Consider the following 14,290-nt stretch of genomic DNA (forward strand, 5'->3'; position numbering starts at 1 on the left):
AGAGAGAGAGAGAGTGTGTGTGTGTGTTCCCGCAAGCAGGGATTCCATTCAGACTCTGAACAAAGCAGTATACTCTTGGTTTAAAATTGTTCCTGGACAGCCGTTTCCATGGATACTCTTCAACAACTCCTCCACCCTTCCACCTTCCTCCGTCCCCTCTACACACACTGGACAATTCAACAAACGTAAGACACAGAATGGCTGCTCAGTCTCAGTAAAGCATAGGTCTGTCAGACAGACAGACAGACAGACAGACAGACAGACAGACAGACAGACAGACAGACAGACACTGGCTGGCTGGCTGACTGGCTGGTTGGCTGGCAGACTGGCAGACAGACTGGCAGCCAGCATGGTGGCCTCAATTTGATAATAAATAACATCCAACTGCACAATGAATCTAAACAATCTGTCACATAAACAGCCAAGGGAGAAAACACTGTGGAGAAGGAAAAGAGTAGAGTTGGGAGTCCATTATGCAGCAGTTCATTGATGCTATAGCACAGTTCCGTAAAGTAGAACCACAGATTCTTGACTAGAGAAGAGAAGAGCGGAGTACAATGGCACGCCTGTTTTCTCTGCACTGCTTTTACAATGGCACTGATTCTCTCTTCTCCCTTTTAAACTATCTCTCTTCTTCGTCCGAGTGTCTCTCTCTTCTCTCTGACTGGCTGCCTCTCTCTCTCTTCTTCTCGAATGCTGACTACTTATCTCTGACCACTTGTATTCTCTCCCTCTAGACACAGAGTTACTTTGCTAAGAATATCACAATCCTGTTTGTATACTGCCTTATTTACACGGTGCATTGTATGTGTTCCCAGCATTGAGTCCTGTCTATTGGGCTCCAGCAGCACTCTGCAGGCATTCTAGCCCAGGATCCAAACTGATATGCCCCCTTTCGTGGAGTGAGATGATAGTGAAAGGGATCATATCACGTTGGAGACCAGGTTAAAGGCATTCACATCTAATGATCACAGATGGATTGAACAGCTGCACAAGACAACGTTGTCAGGATTGTATTCTAAGGCTACATCCTGATTTTCCAAACTTCTCCCAAAGTGTGCACTTGCACACTCACTGTCATGGATTTAAAACCATTGGATTGGCATAAGCATTGGCTGGAGGCAGTTTCCACCACTTTTAAATCCATGACTGGAAGACTGCAAGTGCACACTGAGAGAAGGGTGGAGAATTGGAATGCAACCTAAAACTCACTCATTCTCTGTAGTACAGCTTGCTAAGTGTGTGGTCCCTAGTTGGGATCGAAGACAACCATCCAAACCTTCCGCCATGGGGATCTAGCTAATGACAGAACACCAGATGGCAAATCCACAGGTTCCAACAACAACTGGAAAACATTTATTTAGGTTTGAAGTTTTCACAGCAGGAAAAAGAGTTGAGATTGTTGTCGAGCCAAGAATTGTACCAGTTGAGAGAGGATTCATATAATTCTTTATATTAATCTTTATAGAGGAAGTCACACATTTACATGTGGTTTCACAATGTCTGGAAAACACAAAAGACGCTTCTCCGGTTGAAGATATAAGACCCTGGTAATATTTTGAACCAGGCCCCTAACCATAAAATGTCTCAGAGTACGTGTGCTTATCTAGGGCCTGTTTTAGCCTTTTAGATCATAATGAATATGATGAAACAGACAGGAGGGATTGATCCTAGATCAGCACTCCCACTCTGAGACACTTTTTGAATACAGATCCAGGCCCTTCGTCGTTCTCCCCTGAAACGAAGACACCAGTACACTTCTACACATTTAGAGATTCATGCTGACAGTATCACTCCTCTACTCCTCCCACTCCCCCCTACAGTCTCATGCCACTCTTAAACCAAAAGGAACACACACAAAACAGTCATTCTCGTGACATGCAACTTGAAACATACAGAACGATAATACATTGAAAAGAAGAGCGTTTTTTTTACAGCAATATTCAATGGTGAGACGCATGAGAAGAAACATCTGTAGGATATATACATTAACTTACAGGAAGAGCCAAAGCTCTGTGTTTTATTCACAATATTTACACAGTTCTAACAGCGGATGTGCAGGAAATGTGTTCCTGCGTTCTCCAGCTTTCCCAAACGTAGCTTGAAGAATTTCCCAATACCTCTCTCCTTTGCATGACTCCTTTGAAAGATATGAACACATTACAAACAGTATGTCCATATATCACGTTACATTTAACAGACCTAGGTTCAAATACTATTTGAAATTGTTTTACATCCTTTTAAAAATGGGCGATTGAGCTTCCCTGTTGCAATGGAACCAATATATTAGTCGCAAAAGTGCAAACCCCACCCATCTGACACTCCAGGCAGACTAGATTTCAAAAAGTATTTGAACCCAGGTCTGCTCTTATGTTTAGTTTGGCTAGGTCCAGTCACAAATAGACTATAAAGCTATGTAGGATTGCAGAACAATGCTAAGAAAAGTACCAACAACGATTCTGTCCAGAATACAAGTGGACAATGGCAGGTTGGACTGCAGTCTGGAGACTAATTTCAAGGAGCGAAGCAATGTTGACTGGAGCTTTACAAATGATCCCAGACACACACACTCTTCTCACTGGGTCTCAGTGATATAGTCCCACTATTGCTTTGATCAATCAGCTTTACTACAGCTCTACAGAAATATCTGAGGTTCCAGCGCTGTCCACTTTGCCTAACTGCTCGGACCTATAGGCTCAGTAGGCTGCAGGGGAATGGCAATGACGTGAGTCAGCATAGCAAGTGATTCAATAACGTTACTGTCGATTGTGGTTCAGTACAGGTATGTATTGTACTGGGGACAATGGTGACAGATAGACAGTTCCAGTCCCAGTAGCAGCTCAATCAATCAACCAACCAATCAATCAACCAATCAGACGATGGAGCCCTTGGAGGAGGACAGGTGGATGGACTGGATGCGGATGCCCAGGGTCTTCTCCAGGTCCAGCAGTACGTTCGTGGCGGGGCTGCCTGGGGGCGTGTCGTATAGCAGCGTTTTGAAGGGCTCCAGCTCGATCAGCACCACCATGTTCTTCAGGAAGTAGCCCTCGATGTAGGCAGCCAACTCTGGGGAGTCCAGGAACTGATAGAGTGAAAGGTTGGAGAACAGATGAGTGTTACCTAGTTTGAGATGTATGCCAAACCTATTCATTTTTGCTCACACGCACACACATGCCTACAGTGCGTACTGCAGCAGCACAGACAAACACAGACACCTAGCAGGCAGGCAACCACGGGCAAAGATTTTTTACACATGATCACACGCACACTTACGGCCTCACACACACACACACACACACACACACACACACACACACACACACACACACACACACACACACACACACACACACACACACACACACACACACACACACACACACACACACACACACACACACACACAGTAGACATGCACATGGCAACCCCCAAACCCAACCATCCACATACACATCCATTCTCAACTCAACTCGACCCTCTCACCTTGGTGTGGCTGTAGATCTCCACACAGGTTTCTGTGTTGATGTTCTTAGAGCAGATGACCTCACAGTGCCTCTGCAGCGCCTCCAGTTGGAAGAACTTGGCCGCTGACAGCAGCTGCACACACCAGAAAAGAGGAGTTATAGCCTGGTAGCATCTATTTGTGCTGCCTTAACTCCTGACCTATGGTCACAACGACACAAATCTGGGACCAGGCTAGGTAAAGTATTACATGTTGTTGGACATATATTGTATTACTGCTTCTCACGAACTGTGACAAATAGAACATTAATCTTCTCATATCAGGTATCTACATCGATGCATCCATATCAGATTCACTGCATCGTAGAGGTTATGACTCAGCACGACTGACAAGGTCCAGGAGTGAGCTACTGTACCAGTCTTACCTCCATAACCTCTGTGTTTCTGATGTGCAGATGCTCCGTCCCACCGCAGTACAGGTATTGCATCACCAGCTGTAACAGTAGTGAGAACTGACGTTTACACAACGTTCATAAAACCTAGACTCAGTCGACCTGGAAATGGATTTGTCATGGGAAATAATGTGGGTTCTTTTTGTTGTTGTTGTATGAACAGTCCATTTTGAGAACGTATCACAACATTGTATGATCTATGCAGGGCCGTGCACAGACCTTTTAAGGGGTAGGTGCTCAAACAAAAAAAGGGCACCCAAAAAAAAGATTTTCTGCACGAACCAGACACAGACACAGCAATTATGACTTTGATTATTAAGTTACATAAAAGCAATAGATGGCCAAATATTAATGGCTAATTAAAGGACCTGTGTTGGGGAGTAGTGAACTATATGTAGTTCAGCTAGTAATTGAACTACATTTGCCAGTAGCTTGGTGGTTGGTGGCTTATCTAAATTCAAATCCACTAGTGTTTTTAGTAGATAATGATCTTTTTGCCATGTAGTGGTGTAGCTAACTACAGGAACTAAACAAGAGAATATGGGTAAAGTAGGTAAGAATTGACTTTCTTTTTCAGCATCAGACCTGCCCAATTCTCACTTGAAACAGAGTTGTTGTGTTTAATAGGCTAAATGGACACATTCTGTTAACATCTGACCCAAAAATGACCTGTTCATGCAATTTGTAGTCTACGACATTTCAGATTTACATATTGAACATGTAAGTAGTTTGGATGTAGTGAACTACTTTTTCAAAGTACCTTTAGTTAAGTCAACTATCTGTTTCTTAAGTGTAGCTGTAGGGTAGCTTAACTTCTTCCAGTGTGAAGTGATTGGTAGCTTGGTAAACTATATTTTCAGAGTAGCTTCCCCACACTGTAAATTACACATATTTAACAATGACTTGCGAGCAGTGGGTTCAGCGCAACAATAAAAGGGTACTTTAGAAACTGGAAGAGGAAAGTGGCATGTGGTCTGCACAGATAGACCCCGATCTGTGCATGTGTCTGGATCGTTTCTGGATCTATGTATCGATAGGATCAGATTGTAAGGGGAAAACAGATATCTAAGTAAACAGAACGGTCGCTTTCTCTTTGAACATACCAGGAATATGTTGTATTTGACGTGGCTGATTTCAATACATGTGTTTTCAGCAGCTGGTCTGTTCGCCAGAAGAGACTTAAACCTTGAGGAGAGGAGCGAGAAAGACAGAGATAAATACAAACCAGATAGAGAAAATGAGGAATTAGAAACCTTATCTTGGTTGATATTACCGTAGTAAACCTTGATTCACAATCGTTTCAATCATGGTCTTTACACTTCACCAATGAAAACCATAATCACTGTTGTGATCAAGTCATACACTGTATTCTATGGTACAGAGTAAAACACAATGACTGAAAAAAAACGTGTTTTACGGTATAGAGAAAGTAATGGTTCCCATCCATTTAAATATGATCCAGGTTTTTACAAGGCCCCTCACACATACCACCAGATCTCCAGAACACGTCAACAGAGCATTTGTCAAGGACATCCACCATCTTGTGACAAGTCCTCACTCACTGTATGACCTATCGGGTCAATCATCCTTAATGACATGTGACAGGAACTGAAGTGAGAGTATTCTTAGGGTCCCAAAGGCCGGAGAAAATGACATTATGGATCAACGCACTGACAATATAGACACAGTCTCTACACAAATCTGCAGTCAGTCATATTGTTCATCATTGTGTAGCCAATGTGCAATCGCTGTGCGTGTGGGTGTGTGTCAATGGTGTAAACAGAGTACAGATGGCGCAAGTATTCAGATCTATATGGTGAAACACAAGCACATTTGAAATATAGGGATCAAATGACCTCGGCATTAATGGTTTTGAGTTATGTATGGGTAGTTGGGGACAGGAGTGTTTAGTGACCTGATCAGGAAAAGCTTTCACTTTCCCTCAGATAGATTGGGGGGAGTTTATACCTTTTCACTTACACTTATCCAATCATTTCAGATCTAGGGGCAAGGGGAAGTGTAGGAATATGCTAGGATGCAGTTTAAGCCTATCCAAGATTAGAAATCATGATTGGAGAATCTCTGTTGAAAGTGTGTTTTAGTCCAGGACTAGGTTAATCTGTGTCCAGAAAACTTGCCCTGTGTGTCTGTGTCTGTCTGTGTGTGTGTGTGAGAGAGAGAGAGTGCAGTGCAGCGCTCTGACCTGCCGGAGGCGGTGAAGAGCAGGACTTTGTGGGCGTAGAAGGGCTTGCCCTCCACCAGGAAGGTCACATCTGACATATCCTTGTTGTTCAGGAAGTGAGGGTCTGGAAGGCACACAGATTCATCATGCATTCCAAGTCACTTCTGAATACCCAGTTTATTACTATCTTTAGCCACCAGATGGCACATGTCTATGTTCATGTGAATCTGTGCACTATATATACAAAAGTATGTGGACACCACGTCAAATTAGTGGATTTGGCTATTTCAGCCACACCCGTTGCTGACAGGAGTATAATATTGAGCACATCGCCATGCAATCTCCATAGACAAATATTGGCAGTAGAATGGCCTTACTGAAGAGCTCAGTGACTTTCAACGTGGTACCCTTTCCAACAAGTCAGTTCGTCAAATTTCTGCCCTGCTCGATCTGCCCCGTTCAACTGTAAGTGCTGTTATTGTGAAGTGGAAATGTCTAGGAGCAACAAAGGCTCAGCCGCGAAGTGGTAGGACATACAAGTTCACAGACAGGACCACCGAGTGCTGAAGCGCATAGTGTGTAAAAATGGTTAAAACTTGGTTAAAACACTCACTACCGAGTTCCAAATTGCCTCTGGAACTGTTCATCGAGAGCTTCATGAAATGTGTTTCCATGGCCGAGCAGCCTAAGATCACCATGCGCAATGCCAAGTGTCGCCTGGAGTAGTGTAAAGCTCACTACCATTGGACTCTGGAGCAGTGGAAACACCTTCTCTGGAGGGATGAATCACGCTTAACCATCTGGCAGTCCGATGGACGAATTCGGGTTTGGCGGATGCCAGGAGAATGCTACCTGCCCGAATGCATAGTGCCAACTGTAAAGTTTGGTGTAGGAGGAATAAGTGTCTGGGGCTGTTTTCATGGTTCGGGCGTAGCCCCTTAACTCCAATGAAGGGAAAACTTAAAGCTACAGCATACAATTAATGACATTCTAGACAATTCTGTGCTTCCAATTTTGTGGCAACATTTTGGGGAATGTTAATACCCAGTATTTTGGATTTTGGAATGAGGTGTTCGATGAGCAGGTGTCCACATACGATTGGTCATGTAGTGTATGTAATATGTAGAAGTCTAGCTATTGCTGCAAAGTGTCAAAATCCTAATTATAGTGCTCACCCAGGCGTGAGGTCTGTTTCCTCTTGATCTCTGTGAGTTTGGGGATGGGGTATGGCCCGTAGCACTGGGTGAAGATCACTGACAGCTGCTGGCTGATTACCTCATTCTGGAACATAACAGACAGGAGGGGTTAGACATCAGACTGGTTTTATACACTCCTACCCACAATACATGGGTATTTAAATACAACACTCCATACCCAGTCTCTCCCATCACCCACAAACCATTGGCTGGTCGGAGGTCAGCGCTTATGCGAGAATTTAGTTCTGGGTTCCGAGATTACTCCATACCCATAATTTAAAAGGCATATTCATGTGGAGATATCCACTACCACATTCACTAACAAATCTTCAAATATCCCAAGTCACAAAGGCGACTAACTGATCAAGCACAGTAGCTCACAGTCAACCATTAGTAAAGGCCACTTGCAGACATCAGGTGACCCACACCCTTTATCTGTAGATGGGGTGAGTATCACACTGATGTACTGTAGCTATAATGCTGTTGTATGTGCTGTATATCCACATGACGATGATAAACATAATATGTCGGGATTGAGTGTAAGACGTTCCCCGGTGACAGAATGGGCTTCTCCTGTTGGAGGGTGTGTCTGAGTCACTGCGTTTTGTACTAGAGCCTATGGGAGAGAAGGTAGAGGGGTAGTAGCATGCACACACCCGTCTCGCACACTCGCATGCATACGCGCACGCGCAGACACACGCGCGCATACACAATGGACCGGTGCGCTTTATAGAACAATTCCCCTGTGTATTCAACAAATCTGCCTCCCTGCACCACGCTAGCATGACGCCTCCAACATCAATTACCAGCCACTTCACTCCACAAGGAGGTTCATGTGTTTTTTAAAAACTTTCCAGGCAGAGGCTGAGCTCTCGTAGTTGTACAAACAAAAGCTATTAAAATGTGTCACATGGATACCTGATGTATACTCTCCTGAGAGACACAGTAGAACTACTGAAAGATAACACAAGGCAAATTCTCATATCACATCGTGAACAGAAAAACAAATGTACAAATGTTCTCTGTGTCACTCCCTCTCTGTTGTGCATCAGCCTTCCCTTGTGTGTGTTAAACAAGGAGAACAAGGAGGTGTGAATAGCACACACTCTGTCTGGCTAGAGGAAGATGAATGTGTTCTACCTTGAAGTCACACATCATTAGCAGGGATATGACAGGACAAACAGTGACGGGGTCCCTGGGGTCTCAAAGAGATGGGGTCACTGCCTCTGCCATAGATCAACCCTGACAGGGACAAGGGCGGCTTCTGGAATGGGACAGGAGAGGGCAATGTGTGTCCATGTGTGTGTTTGTGTGTGTGTGAGAGAGAGAGAAAGAGAGAGAGAGAGCATAGGTGTGTGTGTGCTTAAGTGTGTGTGTGTATGTGTGTATTTGTGTGTGAGTGCCCATGTGCATGTGTGTATTCATCTGCTCTCTTTCTCAGCAATAATGCACACACCCTACTACATGACAGGCCAAAAGTTAGATTGGAAATGAAAGGCATTCTATTGTGAGACTCAAAATAGGAGATTCTAGTGCTAATATATTACAGAGATATTCTGTTGGATCTAATGCTGCAGTGAATCTTGAGGAGAAAAAGAGAGGAGGTGGGCATTTTCAAGAATGGGTACTAAGTTATAACCGGAGGGCATAAATCATAAATCAAGGCACTAATTGAAATGGATTGGGCCTCTGGGTGATTCTGTCAGTCACTGTGAAGCTACGGGCTGTATTACATAATCACAGGAAGACAAATAGGTTGAGTTCCAAATGGAACCCTATTCCGTATTTAGTGCACCACGTTTGACCAGGGCCCATAGAAGGAAATTAGAACAACTATAGGTTATCTCTTCAGGGTCTGGCTGTGAGGCAGAGAGAAGACATGATTATCTTCACTGTCAGGAGAGAAAAGGAGACACATGGAGATGGAGACAAGGGACAGAGAGTGATTGTGTGTTGGGATCTGATGACAACCTTCACATTGTGAATTGCCCTTTGAAATTCCTCTATTGTGTGTATTTTTGGTATGATCTTCCTGCAAAACTAATTTCCCTATGCAACAAATATGGTTGAAAGTTGACAGAAAGTGGAATGTGGATATGGAGAAAAGCAGAAGGCAGACAGTGACATATGCGCCCGACTCAGAGTAAGAGTGCTGATCTAGAATCAGTTTTGCCTTTCAGATCATAATGAATAAGAGGTGGGACCTGATCCTAGATCAGCAATCGTCTGAGACACTTTTTGAATAGAGGCCTGATATCCAGTCACCTTGCTGGCTCGTAGGATCTGAAACAAGAGTGGCAGGCCATGGGTGATGAGCTCCTGTGTGTACTCCTCCTCCTCGATACAGCTGAACTCCTTGAGCAGGCCCTGGATCAGTGGTCTCCGGTGCTGCAGGAAACATGTCCGCAGAGACTCCAGCCAGGTGTGCAACGTCCAGGGGACTCCTGAGACACACCAAGAGGCATTATGTATTAAAAAAAAGGTTCCAAATGGGTTCTTCGGCTGTCCCCATAGGAGAACCCTTTTTGGTTCCAGGAAGAACCCTTTTTGGGTTCCAGGTAGAACCCGTTTGTAGAAAGGGTTCTATAGAACTCATTTATAGAAAGGATTCTACATGGAAGGCAAAAGGGTTCTACCTGCAACCAAAAACAGTTCTTCAAATGGTTCAGCCGAAGAACCCCGTAGCCCTTTCCTGCAGCCAATGACCAAAAGCGCCCTCTTTAGCCTCATGGGTGGAATGTTTAATAATTCAATAATAACGTCTTTTAAAATTGAAACTGGACGAATATCCGGTGTTTCTATGTCAAACAGTTTTGTTCTATTTCTGTCTTCTGTGAATTACAGTACCAATCAAAAGTACTCATTCAAGGGTTCTCTTTATTTTTGCTATTTTCTGCATTTTAGAATAATAGTGAGGACATCAAAACTAGGAAATAACACATATGGATTCATGTAGTAACCAAAAAAGTATTAAACAAATACAAATATTTTGTATATTTTCAGATTCTTTAAAGTATTCATCCTGACATCTTTGCACATTCTTGGCATTCTCTCAAACAGTTTCACCTGGAATGCTGTTCCAAGAGTCTTGAAGGAGTTCCCACATATGCTAAGCACTTGTTGGCTGCTTTTCCTTCACTCTGCAGTCCAACTCCTCCCAAACCATCTTGATTGGGTTGAGGTCGGATGATTGTGGAGGCCAGATTGACTCAATCAATCTCCTTCTTGATGAAATATCCCTTACACAGCCTGGAGATGTGTTGGGTCATTGTCCTGTTGAAAAACAAATGATAGTGGGACTAAGCCCAAGCCAGATGGGATGGCGTATCGCTGCAGAATGCTGTGGTAGCCATGCTGGTTAAGTGTGCCTTGAATTCTAAATAAATCACAGACAGAGTCACCAGCAAAGCACCCCCACACCATCACACCTCCTCTTCCATTCTTTACGGTGGGAACCACACATGCGGAGATCCTCCATTCACCTACTCTGCTTCTCACAAAGACACAGTGGTTGGAACCAAAAATCTCAAATGTGGACTCATCAGACCAAAGGACAGATTTACACCAATCTAATGTCAATTGCTCGTGTTTCTTGGCCCAATCAAGTCTCTTCTTATTATTGGTGTCCTTTACTAGTGGTTTAACTTTGCAGCAATTTGACCATGAAGTCCTGATTCACGCAGTCTCCTCTGAACAGTTGATGTTGAGATGTGTCTGTTACTTGAAATCTGTGAAGCATTTATTTGGGCTGCAATTTCAGAGGCTGGTAACTGTAATGATCTCATCCTCTGCAGCAGAGGTAACTCTGGGTCTTCCTTTGCTGTGGCGGTCCTCATGAGAGGCAGTTTCATCATAGCGCTCGATGGTTTTTGCGACTGAACTTGAAGAAACTTGAAAGGTTCTTGACATTTTCCGAGTTTTGACTGACCTTCATGTCTTCAAGTAATAATGGGCTGTTGTTTCTCTTTGCTTATTTGAGTAGTTCTTGCCATAAGACTTGGTCTTTTTCCAAATAGGGCTATCTTCTGTATACCACCCCTACCTTGTCACAACACAACTGATTGGCTCAAACGCATTAAGAAGGAAAGAAATTCCACAAATCAACTTATTTGCACACAAGTTAATTGAAATGCATTCCAGGTGACTACCTCATGAAGCTGGTTGAGAGAATGCCAAGAGTGTGCAAAGCTGTCATCAAGGCAAAGGATGGCTACTTTGAAGAATCTCAATTATATTTTGATTTGTTTAACACCTTTCTGGTTACTACATGATTCCATATTGTTATTTCATAGTTTTGATGTCTTCACTATTATTCTACATTGTAGAAAATAGTACAAATTAAGAAAAACCCTTGAATGAGTAGGTCTGTCCAAACTTTTGACTGGTACTGTATCTTGTCAATAAACTACAAGATCTTTGCTTAACATTATAGACTTTAAGTGGCTGAAGTGTGAGTGATTGAAGTGAGAACACACTTAGAGAGCTCAGTGCAACTAGGAGACAAAAGGGAAACAAAACACAAGGTTGTTACACAAACAGCCAGGCCTTCATTCCAGTGGGAAAACGACAACAACACAGGCAGAAGATATATAGCTAACCTCATGTGACTGGGATGCAATGACCCCAGATTATTACATCTCTTAGATTACAATGTATAGGGTGAGAATGTATATCTAATATACTGACAAAGGCTGCACGTATCTATACTGTAACTACTGAAAAGGCCTACAGAATGTATATGTTGTTTAGAAATAATAAGACCATGGGTGAAAAGTCAAACATCTGTAGATCGTTTCCTGTTGCACGGTCACAGACATGCAGTTGACAACTTGACATGTTACTGATCTGGTCTATGGATTGTTTGTTGAGCCTCTATACCAGAGGAGGCTGGTGAGGGGAGGATGGCTCATAATTATGGTTCAAATGGAGTGAATGGAAAGGAAACCATTTGTTTGATACCATTCGTTCCGTTCCAACCATTAGCCTGTCCTCCGACTTAAAATGCCACCAGCCACCACTGATCTATCCCATATAGATGTACTATCCCAATAAAGTGTTACCAAGTATGCACTCACCCAGGCTGCGTATGTCGATGGTGATATCCACGTGTCCGTGTTCAGAGCTGTGGTACATGGCCTCTCTCAGGGCCTTGAGCTTGGCCTTGCCTGTCCGGACCAGGTCCAGCTGGGAGGGACTCCTCTCCTCCAGGCCCCTCTCCTCCTCTGTCCCCTCAGCCAGGATCTCCTCCAGGGACAGCACGTCCCCTTTTCCCTTCTCTGTCTGGGACAGCAACTTACGGAACACGTTCCTGTACGTGGAGGATAGGAGACAGAAATATTTGTTAGTTGTGATAATGTAGTGATAATGCAAGGTATGATGATGTCCACACAAAACGATGCAATGTGAGTGTGTGGGGGAGGGGGGTGTCTGGTGTGTGTGTGTGTGTGTGTGTGTGTGTGTGTGTGTGTGTGTGTGTGTGTGTGTGTGTGTGTGTGTGTGTGTGTGTGTGTGTGTGTGTGTGTGTGTGTGTGTGTGTGAGGGTGGTTTGAAAGATGTGTTTTCTCTGTAAAGTGTTTTGATCATACTATGGAAGTGTTACCTGTGTCCATGTGCTGCTGCTAGACTGTAGGAGTTCAAGTCTCCCTGAGGGGCTGTAGAGATGCCATTACGGTACATAGTTCCCACCATGGGGTCTGCTCCCCGCTCCAACAGCAGACTGACCAGCTCAAAGTTACCTAGGGGGAATAGAATGTTGCCTTACAAGTTCCGGGTCAAGTTGAGCTGAGAATGTGTGTATGAGGGTGGTTTGTTGCAGATGTTGTGTGCATGTGTCAATCCATGCATGTGTACACGAGGCCGTAGTTGTGCTCTTGTGTGTGTGAACATTTTCGCTAGTGTGCCTACTGATGTCAAATCTTAATTTGATCACCTTTTTGTTGCTGTGAAGTGTGCAGGAAATGCAAACTTGTAGTGTATTCAAGGTTAAAAAGGCTTCAGAATGTTGTAATTTCCACTTAAAAATATCCCAATTGACTTTCCCTAATGAAAAATGTATCAACCCCTACAAGAAATGTCCATTAATTTGAATCCACATAATAATTCACATTTCCTGTTGCTTCAGGATTATTCTCCTACTGTAGCAAACTGACTCAAATTAAGATCCTACATCTGTATATCCGCAAGGTGTCTGTGTGTGTGTGCGCATGAGTACGCTAGATCTCCCAGAAAAAGAAAACTTATAACAGTGCTGAATTATTTCCCCAATGCGGGGCCCTGAGATTTCTCTAGGCAGGTGGTCAGCCCAAAATCCAGGACCTATTCATAACATCCCACTGCATCTTGTGGTTATTATCAGCAGGGCCATCATGATGTAGGCCACATTGGTTGTGCAAGGTCGGCTGCAGGCTGTCAGAGGCATGCTGTTCCAGTAGTGTACCTGCAGCGGAGGCCAGCTGTAGCGGGGTCTCTGTGTAGTTCTCCATGCCATCCTGTAGGGAGCCCTCTACGTTGGCCCGAGCATCCAGTAGCAGCTGTGGAGGGCAGTGGGTGAGGCAGGGTTAAGGCAAGGGGGAGAAACGAGGAGTCAGACTTATCCTCACTCTCTGAAGGGTTGGTATGAGCATCAGTGGCCCATCACCAAGATAGACTCAGACAGCACAACCTGAACCACATACTGGATAGTACAATTTTACAGCCTGGCAGAACAGATGGCTTGGGAAATGGAGTGTGAAATTATGAAACTGAAAAGCCCCCAACCAAATCTGACTGAACATTACAGGTGCTTTGGGAAAGTTCTACCCCAAAGAGCCTGAACACTAAATCTGCATTTATTCAACCACAAATCCTGTTTTTCTTCTTTCCGTCCATGTGATTTCCATGTACTTCCGAAACCCCTCGATGAGGCTATGGAAAAAGTCCTGCTACACCTTTTCATTGAACAAGTAGAGCTAATTAGTTTTAGCAGTTCAGTGGAAAGATCGTTGCGATGTTGGTCCATT

At 43.9% G+C, this 14,290-nt stretch overlaps 1 protein-coding gene across 2 annotated transcripts in view; it reads right to left on the bottom strand.

Moving 5' to 3' along the window:
- Positions 1–1,437: 1,437 nt before the first annotated feature.
- Positions 1,438–14,290, bottom strand: part of btbd11b (BTB (POZ) domain containing 11b) — a 138,555-nt gene continuing 125,702 nt past the window's right edge. For both annotated transcript variants that reach the window (XM_052474818.1, XM_052474817.1), the window contains 10 exons: positions 13,729–13,822; positions 12,892–13,027; positions 12,368–12,600; positions 9,558–9,736; positions 7,272–7,377; positions 6,118–6,220; positions 5,018–5,099; positions 3,888–3,956; positions 3,484–3,597; positions 1,438–3,082 (listed from right to left, as the gene is read on the bottom strand). In XM_052474818.1, the coding sequence (XP_052330778.1) occupies positions 2,873–3,082; positions 3,484–3,597; positions 3,888–3,956; positions 5,018–5,099; positions 6,118–6,220; positions 7,272–7,377; positions 9,558–9,736; positions 12,368–12,600; positions 12,892–13,027; positions 13,729–13,822 (1,326 nt within the window). In that variant the 3' untranslated portion in view covers positions 1,438–2,872. The remainder of the gene's footprint in view (positions 3,083–3,483; positions 3,598–3,887; positions 3,957–5,017; positions 5,100–6,117; positions 6,221–7,271; positions 7,378–9,557; positions 9,737–12,367; positions 12,601–12,891; positions 13,028–13,728; positions 13,823–14,290) is intronic.

Source organism: Oncorhynchus keta, chromosome 22 (assembly GCF_023373465.1).
Source record: "Oncorhynchus keta strain PuntledgeMale-10-30-2019 chromosome 22, Oket_V2, whole genome shotgun sequence".
NCBI classification, from domain to species: Eukaryota; Metazoa; Chordata; class Actinopteri; order Salmoniformes; family Salmonidae; genus Oncorhynchus; species Oncorhynchus keta.